The sequence below is a fragment of the Oenanthe melanoleuca genome, chromosome Z, assembly GCF_029582105.1.
Source record: "Oenanthe melanoleuca isolate GR-GAL-2019-014 chromosome Z, OMel1.0, whole genome shotgun sequence".
Taxonomy (NCBI): Eukaryota; Metazoa; Chordata; class Aves; order Passeriformes; family Muscicapidae; genus Oenanthe; species Oenanthe melanoleuca.
In genome coordinates this window covers 55,882,119-55,901,164 of record NC_079362.1, presented here as the reverse complement: position 1 = coordinate 55,901,164, position 19,046 = coordinate 55,882,119, and the positions used below count along the sequence as shown (strand labels likewise).

The window sequence follows — 19,046 nt, the reverse complement described above, 5'->3', positions numbered from 1 at the left end:
ACCAAGGTCTTTCTTGAAAATGTGACAATCCCATAAAGAAAATATTATAGGAAAAAGATACACCACAAAAGCATCAAAACCCAGAAAATTCAAAGTTGTTTTCTGTAAAGCTTTCAATTTTTGAGTTAAAGAAAGGAATGTTCAAAATAGGTATGATTTGACTAAGATACTGTAACAATTCTTATGTGAATAAATACATTTTGGCACTTGCTTGTTGACTATGTATATTAATCTGATTCTGAGAATAGTCACTAGTCCTTAGGCAAACATCTGGTCTTTCATCCTAGCTTCAAGCTTCATCTAGTGAAACTAAAACTAGTTTAATAATCAAAGCCATATGCCTCTACATACTTGTATTCCCCAGCTGCTATGGTAGCACAGTCACTGGAAACTCCCTTGAAAAACAGCATGTACTGATAATACTGGTTTTAACTTGGCCAAAGTTCTTGGATAACTTCTATCTCAATGACATAGTAAGCATTCTTCATGTTTCTCTTTTACACCTTCCCTGTTCTCTAGCCAATTAATTTTTCAAGCTTCCAGACAAGTCTGGAAAACTTTTCCTTTTCCTGGGAGAGGAAGCCTCTTGTTAGCGTCTAAATCTACATTCACTAGACATTCAGTCTGAGCCTACTGCTCGTCTAAGTTTCAGGCCAAACACCTAGGCAAAAATGCCAAAGCCAATTTTCCTTAGCTTCTTAGTACCTTAAAACATCTTCTTACTACTCTTTTCATATCAGTGTCTGTAATTAACCAGGTGGTCTTCTTGCCCCACCATTACAGGCAACGCCCTGAAGTCTCCTTACAGGAAGCTCTCAGAGGCTCCTATATCACTCCATCTCCACTAAGCGTCAAAAGACCAATAAAAATAGAAGGAATGCATGGTGGGACTAAAAAGTTCTTTCTTCAAAGTGTCTCCAGCAGACTATCCACTGGATTAATTCTCAACCAAACAGATAGTCAATAAATAGCAACAATCTACATAACAAAAGTGATACGTTACAATGCAAATTTGGATTTAAAATCTAAGCTAAATCTGCAATAGAGAAGGAGAGCTTCCCTAAAATTTACAGAGGTATGAATTCATAGATCAGGAACTGAGATCTCAGTTAAGTGAGTTTCACAGTGACTAAATCATCTGAGAAGTATAAACACTGAAGCGTTTACAGAATCTTCTTTCTTGGGAGAGACTTCTCTCAAAAGTACAAGAAATGATTGTGCAGTTAATGTAGGGAAGAATTGAGAACACTGTTACTCTCCTTTTCTACATGAGCACAGCACCTCAACACTAGAAGCTGTACTAACACTACAAAATAAATACTACTGAAAATTACATGGTCTTGTAAAAAAGTTTTAGTTTAACACAAGAAGAGATTCCTAGGGACAAAACAACCTACCTATTTTTAGTTGGAAAGAGAGAAACTGATGCATTTGGAGTGTGAACAGCATTCCTGTTAATGTTGTTTCTCTGTGTGAGAATGATGAAGGTTGTACATTGCCTAGAAAAATTCCTGAAGACTGCTGCACCACAGAACACACTTTCCAAAATCTGAATATGCAGATGCCATTAGCCCCTCTGATTTTCACTCCAAATTATTAAAAACTGAATATGGAATAAATACATGATCTAAATTTCACACTAAGTATGACTGATAATTCTAAAGTACCGACTCCATTAGTTGCCTGGTTTGCTACTATGTTTTAAGGCATAATGTCCTGTAAAATAATAATCCAAATATTTGAGGCTTGAGAAGAATTACTTCAGTTACTTAGTGATACACAGTAAGAAATATATATCTGTCATGTTTCAGTATATTTTTATTATACATTTAATTTATTATATTTTATCTATAATTTAATATATATATATTTAATATATTTTAATATATTTATTTTAATATCTTTTTACTAGAAATCAGTTATTCAGCCATCAATAGTCCATATTAGGAACTACAATACATAAAGAAAAAATTTCTATGTATAAAGTAATAATCAGTATGTTCATCATAATCATTCCAATTTGTAGTCAAATCAGCTTCTAATGAAATCAATTTAGATACATGCAGTTAGTAGCATAATTCTGGAGTTTACTTATGGTTTTTTTTTTTTTAATTATAAAAGCCAGAACATATTCCCTGTTTCTCAGTTTAAAAAAGGATTAACATTCCAGACTCAAAAGCTGTGATTTGGGAATTGAAATGCCTTAATGCATTTATTTAGGTGCAAGAAAATAAGTAATGGAATTTATTTAGGAGAATTTATATGGAATAATATTGTAATTTTAAGACTGGTTGGAGTCTGTCATGACAATCCGTGACGTTTGAGCATAGAAGAGGAACTAAATTCCAGTATCTGAAGGGACCGTGACTTTACATTCTGCTTATATTGAAATAGCCTTAACTGGTAACTTAACTGTTAAGCCTAAGTAATAGTCTTTTTTATTGATTTAATATTACCTAGAATCAATTGCAGGGTAAAATTCATCCTGGACATCCTTTGAGACAATATTAAGTGTCTAGGAATCCCTTCAGTTTTCATTCCCACTACCCACATGAGAGACATAATAGACTCTTCCTATTGATGTGTTTCATATGGAAAAATGACACATAATTTAAATTCTACTGTCAGAAAATGTTTGCAGATTGAGAACTTTTGCTGTTTACATACCAAATGCACAAGATTTTTTTTTTCTTTTAAAGTGTAGTGGTTTGACTTCTGAACTCCTCAAAATATCATGATAACACATTGAAGGTTCAGAAGTCCATTCAAAAAGGAAAAAAACCTAATAAATATAACTAAAAATCAAAATGGGAAAACTTACAAGTACTAAATAGATAGCACTCCTGTAATTTATCAGAATATGTAACTATGTAAAAGTATTTTTCAGGTTATAATCTTATAAACACTTCAGCATTTTTTTTAATATATGCTTAGACCTATTGAAGTCACTGTCTTTGACACACTGAAGGAAGTTAAAGTTAAAGCAAGTTAAAACTAGGGAGAAAATCTGAGGCTATATCAATTAGAATATTTTTGAATGTTAAGTATGTGGCATAAAAAAATGTATTAAAGAAAAAGCAATTAAAACTGCAATTGTAAATCAGTACTGAAACAATTAGACATTTTTCTTTTAATAAGGCACTGCAGACTGATGACTCCAAGAGAAAAAAAGTAGGAATTAAACTATGATCCCTTCTCTGAAAGCTCTGCATTTTAGATAAATAGTAGACAAAAAAACAGCGAACTTAATTTCACATGAAATTAGGATTGAAAGCAAACACACATCTAACAAACTTCACGTGATCAGTAGCAAAAAAAGGAAAATATATATATGCAAGAGAAGGACAATCAGGCTCAGTAACTAATTTTGTATGCTCAGTAAGGTCATATAATAGATATTTGCAGTTAACTGTTGCAGATATTTCTTATTGTAATTTATGGATGAGAAGTTCCTCTACCACACATTAAGATGTGTGTTTTTACACAGGTAGCATTTTAGTTTCAATTTCTAAATAAAAGTCAATAAGAGTACTATAAGAGTCTATTTTAACATGCTAGGGGGTAAAATGGGTATGTCACACTCAAAAAGGAAAACATGCTGAAAAATATTACTGTTTTAAAAACTCATTGTGCACTATATTTATGAGGTTGGGAGTGGGACTAAACTGACTGCATGCTTTCCAACATCGTACGTATACAACCACTAGAGAGCAGTTTGACATTTAAATAAGCTCCTGCATCCCCCAATAAAATATGCTTTGCATCAGGTAAGCAAATTATTTCTACTAATACACACAGAATTTCTATTTACAAATGGTCTCATTAACTATTTTCACCTTCATTCACCCAGATGGGTAATTTTAGTTATTCTCTACATTTCACAGAAACACACAACATTCTGAGTTCAGAGGGACACACGAGGATCGCCAAGTCCAACTCCTAAGTGAACAGTCCAAACCAGAACCCTTACAGCTTTTTAACAGTATTACAAATGTTGGCTTTTTGGTTGGAACCCATAGTTCATCATTTTTGCTAGGCTTAAAACTAGTCTATATCTTTGCTTATGCAAATTAAACTCCTGAAAGTTTTTCCAAACTATATCAGATAAAAAGGGCTAATAAATAAGGAATTAGTTTCTCCAATTTGTCCAACAAGCAGATGCTGCTGGACAAATTTGAGTGGGTTCATTCCTCCCTCTCTCTTCAGTTAGTAAATGTTATAAAGACAAAATCAACATATCTTTCAAGAGTTAGGGAAAGAAAAAAAACCCCAACAAAAAAACCAGCAACCAACAAAACCAATCCCCAGAAGCCCACTATACCCTCCTTCCTAATAAGCATTTCCATCTATAAGGATAGAAATGATAAACATGATTAAGTTCAGTAACAGTGGTGTCAAGCAAAAGTAATACATTAAACTATATTGTCAAGAAAATAGGCATTAAATACTCATCACAACACTTAATTTTGTCTATCTGGTTTTTTCAGTGTTGTATTTAGGTTTTAAAAAGAAATGCCATTTTAAATCCATGAAAGCTTTGTCAAAGTAATTTCCAATAAACATTCCTTAAACAAGTTCTGTAATTTAGCTTGTTCCTTAAATGAGTTAGGTTAATTAATGGACTTTTTTTTTTCAGATTTCAAGACATTTCAGAAATCTGTTTCATCGATAAAGCACCCTCACCATTTCACAAAATTTTAATTACAAACAGAAATAATACCAAAGCCATTATTTAAAAAGAACTAAGAAATATTCAGTTAATTCCTAGAATTTCCACATTATCATATCTGCCAGCTGCCAGATCTTATCTGTATTTTTCACAATTCGGATTTTTAAGTCGGTTATATCCTAAAGAATATAAAGTAGACAATTCAATACACACATTCACTTTGAAACCCATAAATAAGTGCCATATTGTTAAGTAAAGGCTACTTTAAAACACTTCAAGGCCAGAACAAAAGAAACATAAAAAACAGACTTAAAAGTTCTGTGAAATTAAATGCACAGCTAAAATCTCAATAGCAGCTATTCCACATCAGTCTAGTAGGAAAAATTAAAGTTTATATCTAAAGCATAATGAAAAGTAATGTCAGATAATAAAGGGAATCAAGTCAGGCAGTCAATGCCATTTACATAAAGATGACTACACTGCTGCAGACCCAAACAGGTATCACTGCTGCATTAAACACTGTTCCTAACAGGCCAAAGGACACGCTATAAACAAACTGCATTAGTAGCGCACTGGAGTTCTGCTTCCCTCTGTACTCAGGGACTGCTGGAATTTTTGCTTCTCTTGTCATTTCATGTAAGATTTGATATATCCTTTCAGGAGAATGGAAAATGAGGGAATGCACATTTTATTAAGGTTGGAACATGGTGAGGTTCGTGACCCTCTTGTGGGACAGGGGTCCCCACATGACAGTACAGTACTACCCTAAAACAGTTCCTGTTGCAGGATCAGAAGAATATGTACAGCTGTTGTGCAGGTTTCTATAAAAAATGAAACCTGTCCCCTTCTGTCATCAGAATTTATGCAACTTAAAACAAAAAATCCAACAAAAAAAAACTCCCCAAAAAACAAAAAGCAAACCCATCCCTCCAAATACTGGGATTTCTGGAGAAAAATAATAATTAATTTCTCCAACCATCTCCAGTTAAATTTCTCTAGCCATCACAGATATTCAAGTATTTACCATATTAATTACAAAGCAAGCTATGTTCTTAGAAAAGAAACTAAAAAATAAAATCCATCTAGCTGGCATAATCAAAATATCATTTGGATACTTTAGTCAATTCCCTTCCAAAGAAACATGATCTGGCTAATGACATTCAAGCCATTTTTAGTGATGATATTTTCAACTGTGTTAGTTGGACAGCACAGATTACACTCTCTCAGGCTCTACGCAAATTCTTTGAAGATATATAATTATTCAGCTCTACTTATCAGCTCAAATTCTTGATGGCATTTACAGTATATAAAGAATTCTGTTCATCATCTCTACTTGTATCAAAATCTACTGTGATTTTTCTGAAATGAACAAGATTTTTAAGTGTTCTCATCTCACAGCAAGCAATAAATATTCATTCAACAATCTGTCAGATACTCAACTTCAAAAGATAACTAGCTTGGAGGCAAATACATGATAATTAAGGCGCTTGAATTCTTCAGCAAGTAAAGCTGCAGACATATCCTTCTAAATAGATTTTACTGATTTTCTTTTTCCTTGTTCTTAAGGAGAAGAAATAGGGTGAAAAAAAAGGCAGAAAAATCAAGAAGTGTAAGGGAATATTTTAGTGTATTGGGAATACAAAGCTACGATCAAAATTACTTAACTTAAAAGAGCTGGCCTTGCAGTCCAGCAGGTCTGTATAACATTGTTTAACGTATTCAAAAGTAATTTGGCTAAGCTGGCAAGTATGATGTAAAAACAACAGCGCCTTTCTTTTTCCTTTGGGGGGAAGTTAATTTACAGTCTACCATCTGAGTGTTTCTCAGATATTCATCACAAACACATTTATCCTTTTCAAAGCAGGATCAACATTAGATTTTTACTAGTAATTAAAAGCTGTTCAAAACAGAGTACTTATCTTATTCCGTATCAAGGTAACAGAAAAGTAGAAAAAAATTGAATTATTGTTTTTACCTTTTCTAGCTTTTTAGCCTCAATATGTCGCAGCACCTGCTCCCTCCAGTCATGAGGGACTTTAGTTTTTCCTGCAGGGTCTAACAACGAGTGCTCGGAGTTAACGCGCGGGTTGGATCTCTTTGAGGGGCTAGTCCGCGCGTAATTGAAGTCACTGACTGACATAGTTCTCTCTGGGATTTCGCTCACCGCCGGCCGCGCGCTCTGCGGCCGCGTCACGTTGGGACCATCAATGCTGTATGTCCGGGCTGAGAGAGGCCTCTGCTGTCCCGCCATTACTGCTGCAGCTCTTCCCATTGAATGCAAATCTCTGTATGTTAAGTAGTCCCCTTCAGGAACCTGGGCTCGTCTTGAAGGTCCACCGTCCCCAGCATTGATGGAAGCTGTAGAAGATACACTGCTCTGCCTTTGAAGTGTGTGCCTGGCTGCTCCTGGGAGCAGTCTGTCACCTGGTGGAACAGCCCACAGATCTCCGTGTCTCCCAGCCATCCGCTGATGAGTGCTGTACACAGTGCTGGCCCGGACATTGTTATGATTGGAAAAATTCATGTTGCCAGAATGCTTTACATAACTGGGAGTTTCTGTACTGTCAGACCTAAGCAAACGTGAAGGAGGTAAAGTGCCTTGTTCTACTTGGGTGTTTTGTTTCTGGGGCCACAAGGCATCTTTTGCTGCTGCACTGCTGCTGTACTGAATATTATACTGGGGGGCACAGAGCATCTGTGCACCGCCTGTCACTGATCCCCTCACTATATTAGCACCTTCAGGATTGTGATTTGAGTCAAACTTGAATACTGTTTTTGTAGAAGATACTAAATCAGATGATGACGATGACCCAGGAAAAACCTGTAAAGGCTGATCATAGAGAAGAGTAGCAGATTTACTTCGGACAATATTTTTTCCATCTGCAGTATCAGATCCTGATTTTACCACTGTGTTTGGCTGTTGAGATCCATTCTCATTTACAGTATCATATATTTTCGGCCCACCACTGTCCATACTTGTGATGCTGTGAGATTTCATCACAGGACCGCTTCTCTGTGGGGACAAATCTTCAGTGCTTCTAGAAACAGACAGCTCAGTAGAATCCCCATCAACTGTAGTGCTTTTTGCTAGTTTGTCTTTACTGGGAGACTGTACTGTTTCCTCAGCATGTCCATTTACTTTATTTATACGATATTTATTTCCATTTTCCAAGTGCTCACTTTCTTCTTTTGCGTTGTTATTCAAAAAGCCCATTACTGAAACAATTTTTTGTGTTTCTAACTTTTCTACAGGAACTGGCACTGCCTCTTCACTAACGAGTTTATTGATATTCATGTTTATTTGGTCTAATTTGTGAGACTCCTCCATAGGAGTGCTTACATCAACACCTTTTCCTATCAGGCCTAATCTTTCTTCAATGCTCAAATCGTATTCAGACAAATTTGTAACCTTCTCTTGCATATTTAGTTTTTCGTCCACTGTAATACTCAATTCTCCTCCATTTTGCAAAAGATTATTCAAATTTTCATCTTCCCGCCTGGGAAAAAAAAAAAAAAAGATGGCTCTTAAAGAAATTCTCCCAAGAATGAATATGTTTCTCTTAAGAATCCCTTTAGAAAAAAATTACTATTATGCAACCATGCTGTGCATACAAAACAGGACAAAGAAAGAGATTTATGATTTACTATTTTATATTGAAGAAATATGTTATATAGAGAGCTCATTTGAGAAATGTTTTTATGTCATGTGGTTTCAGAAGTTTGTTTAAACTCCACAAGAATGATTAAAAACATTTTGGAAGTGCCAAGAAGTACAAAGTGCCAATAACTTCAGGTTTTTTTATTAATTTCTTTTAATTTCCATTTTGGACAATTTTCTTGTTTGTATTAGAAGTTTTTATGAAAAATGGTACTTTTAAACTAAAACCCCTGAAAGAGTCACAACCTGTAATTCCATTCTTTGTAAGTTTTCAGTAATCTTTAATAGTCATGTTAGCAATCAAATTGATTTTCAAAATTAAGCAAATAAAAACACAGATCTTTTAAAATGGTACACTGATATACTTTGTAGGGATAGAAACTCAGAAAGATAAAACTATTAGACCCTATTATTAAGAGAAATGAGAACCATGTATTGTATACTAAAGTTAGTCTCTGAAAGGTTTTTTCGAGAACTTTATTACCTTAAGAGAACATTATTTACCTTATTATAAAACACTCAAATTTTAAATATTTAATAAATGATGAATTAATTAAAGGAAGGAATACCATATAAAACATTAATTAACATTTTTCTAATGTATTTTCTTAGTGATCCACAGTATTTTACAAACCTGATTTTGGATAAAACAGCAGCATGTGTTTCTTTGTCAGGAGAACAGACAGAAATATCTTGGCTACTCTCAGTATTTAAAGAAACAGAATCTGACATTCGAGAAGGAGAGGAACAGTTGCTGTTATTCTGATTACTATTGTGGGTAGCTTCATCTGATAAGGAATCAGTATCTTTTGAATCATCTGAAATAAAAATTTGCCAATTTAGTTAGACACACAGATCTTACTAATAGCCATTTCATACGTGCATAGTATTTAGAAACTGTCTCTTGTTCTTCAGTAATTCTTACTACCTGAAACTAAAATGTAAGCTAACACCATTGCAAAGTTAATTTAAACTTACAAAATATTGTTGGAAATAGTTCCTATTTTAAAAACATTTGGCCTAATGTAAACAGCCCTTATCTGTTAATTAACTCTAAATTCTTGCTTTATTCCCACTTTCCTAGTCATACACGAGTGCTATATTACTGAATACTTTCTTAAAAAACCTATTAAATACTTCTTTTACTGTAAGGATTTCAAAATTGTCAACTACATGCGTCTATTGGACTCTAAGAAAATGAAGCACACTGCTTCACATGCAATATTTTGAAACGACCTGATTTTGAACATTTTATCATTATTAAATCTACTTACTAGACCAAGTACTCTGGAATCATCAAGATCACTGGAAAAGCTCTGTATAGCTTTTTAGTAAAATAAAAAATCAGCAATGAAAAATATTCTTATGCAGATTTTGAATTCAATGCATTCCCATGCTTTGCAGATCCCTTAGGACAACATTTTCAGAGTAATTTATCCCTGGTACACATTGATTCTTGCATAATGTATGCATACTTACATACTGCATCCGTATAAAAATAATTTCTCTGGGGAAATTCAAGCCAGCCGTGATTCTCACATGAGTGTAGAAACAAATATTTTTAAATTTTTGCTTCAAGCCAGTTACAGGTGCCAAATGCATACATTTTGTGGAACTAATGTCTGTCTTCAGAGACAAGAAAAAAGTTTTGACCTGATACTTTAGTCAGAAAATAATCCAAGGACAGCATTGATAAGCATCCACCTTTTCATCTGTATGCGATCCTCAGCAGACTTCATGCTTCCACCATGTGGTTCTTTTCACCAAATCTCACCTTTTTACATCTAATGTCCAGAAAAGCCTTTTGTGCTGGAAGTATTGGACTTGGATATCACATGAAGCAAAACTTTATTTGCTATCCTCTTTCTCTATCATGTTTTCTCTGAATCCTAGGCCATTTCATATTCTTAAGGAAATGGTTACCCATTATATTTCAGAGAATATAAAATTTAGTTAGCATTAAAAAAAAGTTCAGAATTTTCATGCTAGAAGAGCAAAGAAAAATAAGAGTAAAATAACTCTGGAGAAAAAAGCATAGCTTCTGTAGAGCAACTTAAATAAGTGATACTACTGCCTATAGCAGCAGTTATAGCAGCTGCATATCGCAGCAAGAATTCACGAAATCTGGGTGAAGGGGGATTTACAGAGTATTTTCAAAATAAATATTACTTTCTGCAATCCTTATCTTAGGAACATCAAGAGTGTGTTCAAGCTCAAAATCCCAAAATACACACTCCTCTTCCTGTCTGATTTAAAATGACAAGAACCAAGAAAATTAGGATATCAACACAGGTTTCTTTAGCATGCACTCAAGTATATGCAATGTTTTCCCGCTTTCATTGCTTAACTAGGAAAATCTTCCATTTAAAACATACAAATTAAGCCTATTTTTACTTAATTTGATTTGAAAAACTAGCCACTTTGAGCCAAGAAATATTCCAAGCCACAAAACACTTCCAAATGTTTTTTACGGTATCCTACCTTTTTTGCTATTGCTTAGGGCTACCACTTTTGGTTGGTTTATGGAGGTTTCTATCAGTGGTGGTCGCATTTCTGCCATTTTCATCTCTTCATCAGAGGAGAGTTCTTCTGACTCCTGCTAAAGGAAAAACAGCTTTATGCTGTCCATTTTGAAGAGCAGCTCAAAGGTAAGTAAATGCTATCTAAACTATCACCCACTAAACAATAAAGGGTTTATAAATGAGCCACATAACATGGGGAAAGCAAAAAAACTTGGCAGTGCATCTGAAGTGCATGGTAACTGAATTATGTTTCAGAAGTAGCATTTGTAGACTTGCATTGTCACTGCTGAACTACATGGGATGAGACTCAGACAGGTAACTTGAACTGCAAGAAACTACTTGGAGCAAGCCGATGAAGCCTTTATTCCACCACTGGAGAGAGCATCCAGTTGAGTCCAAGTCATAAAGTGATCACTGAACCAGCAAATACCACAGACTGACTAGCCAGGTATTTGTTTTGAGGAAAAGAGCTCGAACTGAAACAGCTATAAAGTAGCCATGACTGAGACAATCCTAGGGACGGAGAGGTACACTGTGAGTAAAGACTGAGGGAACTTGGCTTGCCTAGTCTATCTAACATAAACAGTGAAAATTCCAAAGGAGTAAAGGAAGTTATTTAACTTCAAGAGCAATGGCAGAGAAATAAAGCAATGCTGAATACATTTAAGCTAGTAATCACTAGTTCTGAACCAAAAGACGGAACTCAGTGCACTTACAAGAGAGACTAATAGGCAAAATTGCTGCAAGAGCAGCCATGCAACTGATCCAGTATCCTACTACTAGGCCTATATTAATTTCTCTTCAAAATCCAATTGTTTTCTGTAATATTTTGAAGAAACAAACCCCCAGCAAACCTTTTCTCAAAGTGGGAATTTTTTTCTAATAAACATGCTTCCTGCTACGAAATCCATGTTGCAAATTGCAAAAACTGTCTGACAACATTCACCTTTTTCTTCGTGGTTTGGAACACTTAAGGCATGAAACCTATTGGAGCACCACCTTGCTATGATACCAAGTACCTGACAAGCTCTTAGGACTGCAGGAGAGACTTGGCTGAGACACAGCAAACAAGCTGCGATAGTCCTAACAAAAAATAAAAATCCGCTTTTCTCTACAATCCAAACAACCAACCTGTTCACTGCATCTACCACGTTTCCTTCCTCTTGGATGTGACATACAAGTGTAATCAATGCTGAAATGAAAAGCTTACACACAGGCAAAGCTTTGCTATCTGGATTCTACAACAGTGTTACCAGCAGGAAATAAGGAAATACTTGGAAGCAAGGACCTCACTGTACCTGACTCCTGTACTTACTACAAGTAAGCTTACTACAAAGCTACAAAAAACTACTGTCACTATCATTAGACAACTATCATGATATTCTGAAATCACATTTTAAAATTAAAGGAAAAAATGTCAATACCAGTATTTTCACAAAGAATATAGAAGCAGGCAAACACTAGTGGGGAAGTAGCCAGTGACAGCAACAACTGCCTGTTACTCAAGACTTTTCACTGTATGACATTCCACAGCTTACACAACACGAGAAAAAAAAAAATCACTTGAGAAATCATGAAAAAAGTATTTTACAGGTTATGACTGGGAACTGATTAAATGACAACTTCCAAAATTTGTCATAAATATCAAACTTTCTAAATAAATGAATACATGGTGTTTGACAGAGAAATGCAAAGTTCAGAAGTTTAAAATCCTTCCCTCTAAGAGTTAAGTATATTACAAGCAATATTCCGAACAGCTCACTAGTAAATACAAAAAGATAAATATTTTTAAACCTATCTTCCACTTTTTGTTTGAAATGCATATGTATACTCACTTGGATACAGAAACTTTTTATTGCTACCACTGATATGACATTTTCTCATTTCAGCAACAATTAAAAGTGATTGTTTAATGAAGTACTGACAGTAAAACAACAGGAGAATTCTACCAAAGTGTATATCATCCTTTAAGTGAGTTTGCATTATTTTCCTTTAAATGCTTGCATCTTTTATGAACTTTTTATTAGCTGCTTCAACTTTTACTTAACAAAATCTGAAGGAGAAAAATACTGTATTGAAAACCACCTGAATTTACAGCATTTATGTAGTGCAATTTTCTTCTATTATCAACAGAAATTTTCATCTCCCAGAAGAACAAATGCAATACAATACCAGCACAATTTCTGACTGCTATAATGCTCATTGCAATGCCATACCTCAAGCATGTCTTCATGGTTGACAATTGTTTTCGTGTTCTGCAGGGTTTTAACAAGTGCAGTCATCTGTGAATTTGCAGTGCTGTGCTCAGCTTCTGGTTCACTAGGCTTCTGCACAGAGCTTCCTGCTGAATATTGCTTTCTCTCATCAGCTTTGTTCTTTATTGAACCAATTTCTGAGGTCTACAGAATTAAGAATATTAGCAGAGAAAGCATGCTGAAACATTTTTAGCAGCATATAAAGCCAGCGTTATATATTTTGGGAAAATGTGGAATGGATAAATCTGAGCTCTGAAATTATAAAGAACAAAATGCACCAGGCATGAAATGCTAAGAAAATACCATAGATTAAGGTGCAGACCCTACTCTGTAACAATCAATCTAACTCTTATCCTTACTGGTGCCAATATGTACCATTATATTTCCAGTCAAATGAAAAAGAAATCAAACAGACCAATACCTACAATGATTCTATGTGAGCACCAAAAAGTAGTCACATCTTCTATCAAGCTGCATCTAGTTCTTAGAGACTTGGGACACTTTTGCCAGCCTGCTGTTACTGCTTGATACCACACAAAACCTTCAGTCATGAGCAGTAAAAGCCTTAGAGATTATTCAAATTTCTTTGTGAAGTCTGGCAGATGAAAGAGGATCAGAGGATGACAAAGATGCCATCCTCCAGAAACCAATGAAGGCAGCTCCTCAACACATTCACAGTTTGTATTTGCCTGAGAATTAGGTTGCTTTTCTTGTTCTTAGTGCAGGAGGAAGATTGCAAACCAGACATTTATTACAGATCTCCTTAGGTGGGAAAGCAGTAAACTGGTTCTGTAATCTAACCATTTTTCTTGCTAAATGTCAGAGGGGAGGGAGAAGAGAATTAAAAGGAATCAATGACACATTAGTCTTTGGAATTTCTTGCAGAACCAGAAGATAATGCTATCTCTAACCTTTACCCCCACATCTTTTACAGAAACTGTCTGTACTTCTCGTTTTGACTCCTTGGCAGCATCTTCAGTAGATTCTTCATCCTTTAGTCTATGTACAATTGTCTGGACTGTTTTGACCATGTTCTTCAGTTCATCAGGATATGGAGTTGGGTATCTCTTCAGATTGCCCTCCTGTATAACAAAAAGCAATTTATTCAAATGTGAGAGCTAAAAAATAAGCTTTAAAACAAATAATTAATTAGGCCCACCACTGAATACTCTAGAATCTCCACCTTGATAGCCATGTCAGCCCGCACTGAGGCAGACATAAGCTTATGAAACCTGTCAAGATTATGAATCACTTTCACTCCCTTTCCCCCAACATGCTCAATGATTCCAAGCAAGGATTACGCCAACTGTAATTCACTTAAAATAAAATCAGGATTTATCATTGCTTCCCCACTTGTTCTCCACAGCACCATTAGTCAGGTAGCATCCTAGTTAGGCCTTACATTGCCATGTATCAGCCTGCATTCTTCCCTTGTGCCCTGCTGAAAATGATCTGGCCAAATAATGTTCAAACTAAAAGCAAACACAACAAAAAATCCAAACCGTAATGTTCCATCCTGCTAAATACTCTGAACTGATGACTTGATTTATTCAGGAGAGTGAAACCCATAATGAAAGTAAGGAAAAGGTTGAGATTAAAGGTGGAAGTAATAGGGAGGGAAGCACCCAATATACAAAAATAAATTAAATACTAACCCGAGGTGGTGCCTCTCTCTCATCTTTGTCCTCGTCACACTCAAATGCCACCTGAGCACGCTGTTTCCTCTGTTCCTCCCACAGAGATGGATTGAAGCTTTCATTATCAGATATGAACATAACTGGAAAAAACCCAAATAAGTTCTTATAAGTATAGGCTACACTATGCAGAAGAAAATATACTCTTTTTCTTTCCCTTGGATGGAATTGGTGTGTTTATGTATTTATTATTTTTAAAATATAAAAGACTAACAGCACCATTAGCTGAAGATTAGATGCAATGCCACTGCTTTAGGAATTTGACTGTACTTTTATATTAGCAAAACCCTGTCTTTAAAAAGAAAATCGTATGCTTACCTGTACACTAGTCTTAACATTCACACTTGAAAAATTTCAGCAGAACTCTGCTAAAACTCTGGTTTTGTTCTATCTATGCATATGAAATAATGTATTTGTGTGTGTGTATATATATATAAGCATGAATTATACCTATATAGATTTATGTAGCCTATTATCAGTGCTTAACATCATTGAGCACAAATAAGAAGATTATCTGATTTCATTTAATGAAAATTTAAAATGAAAACTAAAAACGACTTAGTGAGAAAAACCTGCATTCTTACTAAATTCCTAAAGCAGTGTAAGCATCTAAAATTGAAGGCTGAGTTAATCTGCATGATTTTGTAGCAGTTATGCAGTCAACAAGGGCTTTAGATACAAGTATTTCTTGCTTAATTTTACAAGACATTAAAAAAACTTGTAGGTACCCGATGGCTCTTATTTTAGCATGTGTTGATGTTATATCAGCCAGGTTCTACTTTTAACATAACAAATAGTCTAATAAATTTTCAACCACCACCCAGAAAATGTATATTCTTCACTAACAATATCAAGACTTGACATAGAAAAATACTTAATAATAAGGCTCAGTAAGTGCAATGGAATATTATCTACTCTGAATTTATTGGGTAAGCTTAAAATTTTCACACATCTGAAAATATTATAATAAACTTCACTATCACTAAGACTTCCTGACCAAAACCCAACTTAATAATTGTATTGAACCTTAAACCTTCCTTTATTCAGACAGATATTCTGTCAACAGAAACAATCAGTCCTTTCCTTGTCTACAGAAAAGCCAGAACTGGAGAAAAACTGAGTTCCAATGGAGAGAACACTTTCAAGAACAGTCTTGAATTTTATTGAATCTCTCAATTCTCACATCCTATCAGAGATACTGCAAATACATTAGGAGGTACCAAAAGTGATGCACAGTTTACTGCTTTTGCTTATGTTTTTGATTACTCCTCAGTCAGTGTACTAGACACCTGTGCCAAGGAACAAGAGATGTTGCAACTTGTTAGTTTTCAATTATTTCCATTGATATATTGCCCCCTCTTCATTTCTGTTAAAGCAGCACAAGCTTTTTCCTTTTCCTTGCAAGGGAAAAAAAAGTGGAAAAATAAAGTTATTCAACTCTTTTTCTCTAACTCCTGTTGGGTTTGCTACTGCAATGTTTCTTGTTTCCTTAAACTATTTCACAACTGTGCTGAAATAACTTTCTGGTAAGAGCTTAAAATGTTGTGCCTAACCTTTAAAAAAGCCAGTTCAAACTACATGTGAGCAAGATGCTTTTTCTAGACTGACTTTCTTTAAATTTCAAAATAAACCAGAGAATGCTATGGACTTTTCAAAAAATACATATTTGGTAATGGAGGAAACATTTTGCCAAAATAGTCAGTTTGAAGCTAAAACTTCAGAAAATTTCACTGCAAATCATTAGACTCTGTTGGAAGGAATGAGGGTGTCATGCTGGGAACAGGTTCCTGTCCATTTCGCACCATATTCACTGAAATAGTTTCATCTAGAATTTACCAGCATCTAAATCTCATTAAGTTACTGTTCTCATTCATCAGACACAACTCATCATCTCTTTCAAGTATACTCTAAACTTGTATTTAAGCATTATTTAGTGAAAATCATATTAGCGGAAAATCTTCCCATTATTATTTTCAAAAGTGACCACTGTGACAGGTAATTTCAGAAATTCCTTACCCTCCTCAGTCCTTGGTTGCTGAGGGAACATGTAATTAGTAAGTACTGTTTTCTGTGTGTCAGGGTCAGCTTCTTTTTGAAGCGGGATAAGTGGTTTAGACTAGAAAGTAAATGAAAGAAGGCTATGTTATGAGAACATAAATATATATATACACACACATATATATATATATATGTATAAAAAAGTAAATATGACCTACATATTACAGGACATGCCTAACCCATGACATTGAAGACTGCTTTCCCTTGAGTTAAACCATTTCTCCTCTGAATAATTTTCACAAAATGAAGATATTAACATGTCTTTATTTGACTGATGACAGGCTTTTTGACTGAGGACAAACACACCAACAGCTTTTGTGGAAAGAAAACACTAGTCAAAAAGTAGCCCAGTTTCTTATTGGTACTTACTAAAATCCCAAAGCACACTGATCAGAAATGCAGAAATATATTTCGCTACTTAAAGCTGCAGACAATCATACAAAGAGAAAGATTGTGTATTCTTATTTTTTTTATTTTGACACCAGATTGAACATCCTCAAACCCTTACAGGAAAGGGCAGCAGAATCTTGAAATTTCTGGTTTAGAAAAAGTGCACATCTGAGGCTAGTGGATTTCTTACAGCCCTGTACGCCTTAATGCCATTCAGAAAATCAGCATAATATCAAGGACTTTAGTAAAAAGGAAAAATACAAGCACATGAGTTATTGCTTAACAGCTTCAAAGTTGAACAAGCACACAGTTCAAAGGTGTGGCAAGAACTTAACTCAAACCAGGTATGCTGAGTTTCCCCACTGGTACAGCTGTGAAAGCAACAGCAGGCTACACCTTTAAGTTCAAGCTTATCAAGCACTAACGCTCCTATGTTAATTAGCCTGAACGAAACAGACAACAATAAAACAACAAAAAAACCCCAAAAAATAGAAAAACACAACAACAAACAAAAATAAGACAAAATAAAAACAAAACAAAACCAAACCACAAAAAAACCCCACTCCCCCAACCCCAAAGAAAACACAACAAAAACAAAAGCTAACAAACAAAACCTTTCCAACATCTGTTAAACTGTATTTTCTCACAGCACAGATCTCCACGAATTACGAGTCTTCAAAGACAGGTAAGCTCAGTATTGGGTACTTCAGGAGACTTGACATAGTAATGTCAAGAAAGTATTGATGTACACAGTACTAGGTCTCTTTATTTAACAGATGGCTCTGTCCTTGTCAATCCCATTAGGAATTAAGTCAACAATCTTTTATTTTCAATACTAAAAAATCTTACCTGATTGTCTGATAGCCACATAGCAGTGAGTTGTTGCAGTTTTGTAAAGGTAAATGGTAAATTCTTCAGTCTGCAAATTACAAGAATTTATATAAGTACATTTAGCCATACTGTTAAGAATTTAAACAATCCTGCATTAGCCTGTAAAATATTTTAAAAGGACATATCCATATTAAGTTAACTTATTAACTTAATATGAGAGCTGAAAGGCTACAGCATGTAATATAAATTCAAATTTAAAATAACCCAAACAAACAAGAAAAACTTATATTGGCCCAGTTTAGCAAGTAACTTAAAATAAATGAGCAACATTGCAACTTGAATTTTAACTCAACTGGGTGACTTGAATACAATGACAACTAACGTGGATTAATACATCTGAATCCTCACCATTTTATCACCACCCCGTTTATGCCAATTTAGTAAAAATGTGCTACACCTGAAAAGCCAATTTTTTCTCAGACACATGTATAGGAAAGGGACTGTCCTGATAATGGGTGCTCTGGCATTAATGAATATATCAAGCCACAGGTAGAGTACAGAGAAGCCGCATTGACAGAACAGGAGGGTGCACACTGCTAGACTTCTCTCTCCCAGTATACTTCAATTCTATAAAGCAACAATTCCCCAAAGCTAAACATTTTGTCTATTTTTAATGACCATCTCTAAGAAAACACAAGACTTTTCCCCCTTCCACAGAACACACACTATCCTATGATACTGCTGGGTGCTCCATATGCAATTCAAGAAGTGATTAATCTTTAAGTAAGAATGAAAAGTTTTATGCAAATAACGAAAGTAATTCCCTAGAAAAACAAATGTAGTTAAGCTGCACTCCAATGCACTTGCCAAGTCATTACAATAAAGATAGCTTAATATAATGGAACTGCAAGATCCAGAATACAATAGTAATGCATTAAATACATCTCAGTCAGCTTCTGAGCTATGTGT

General features: G+C 34.9%; 1 protein-coding gene across 9 annotated transcripts in view; it reads right to left on the bottom strand.

Annotated features, from left to right (window-relative positions):
• Positions 1 to 19,046, bottom strand: part of ERBIN (erbb2 interacting protein) — a 114,427-nt gene that overhangs the window by 11,054 nt on the left and 84,327 nt on the right. For 5 of the 9 annotated variants that reach the window (XM_056513371.1, XM_056513365.1, XM_056513367.1 and 2 more), the window contains 8 exons: positions 18,096 to 18,165; positions 16,815 to 16,914; positions 14,760 to 14,881; positions 14,016 to 14,186; positions 13,066 to 13,248; positions 10,809 to 10,926; positions 8,962 to 9,145; positions 6,645 to 8,166 (listed from right to left, as the gene is read on the bottom strand). In XM_056513371.1, the coding sequence (XP_056369346.1) occupies positions 6,645 to 8,166; positions 8,962 to 9,145; positions 10,809 to 10,926; positions 13,066 to 13,248; positions 14,016 to 14,186; positions 14,760 to 14,881; positions 16,815 to 16,914; positions 18,096 to 18,165 (2,470 nt within the window). The remainder of the gene's footprint in view (positions 1 to 6,644; positions 8,167 to 8,961; positions 9,146 to 10,808; positions 10,927 to 13,065; positions 13,249 to 14,015; positions 14,187 to 14,759; positions 14,882 to 16,814; positions 16,915 to 18,095; positions 18,166 to 19,046) is intronic. The other 4 variants (XM_056513368.1, XM_056513372.1, XM_056513369.1 and 1 more) reach the window with 3 other exon arrangements.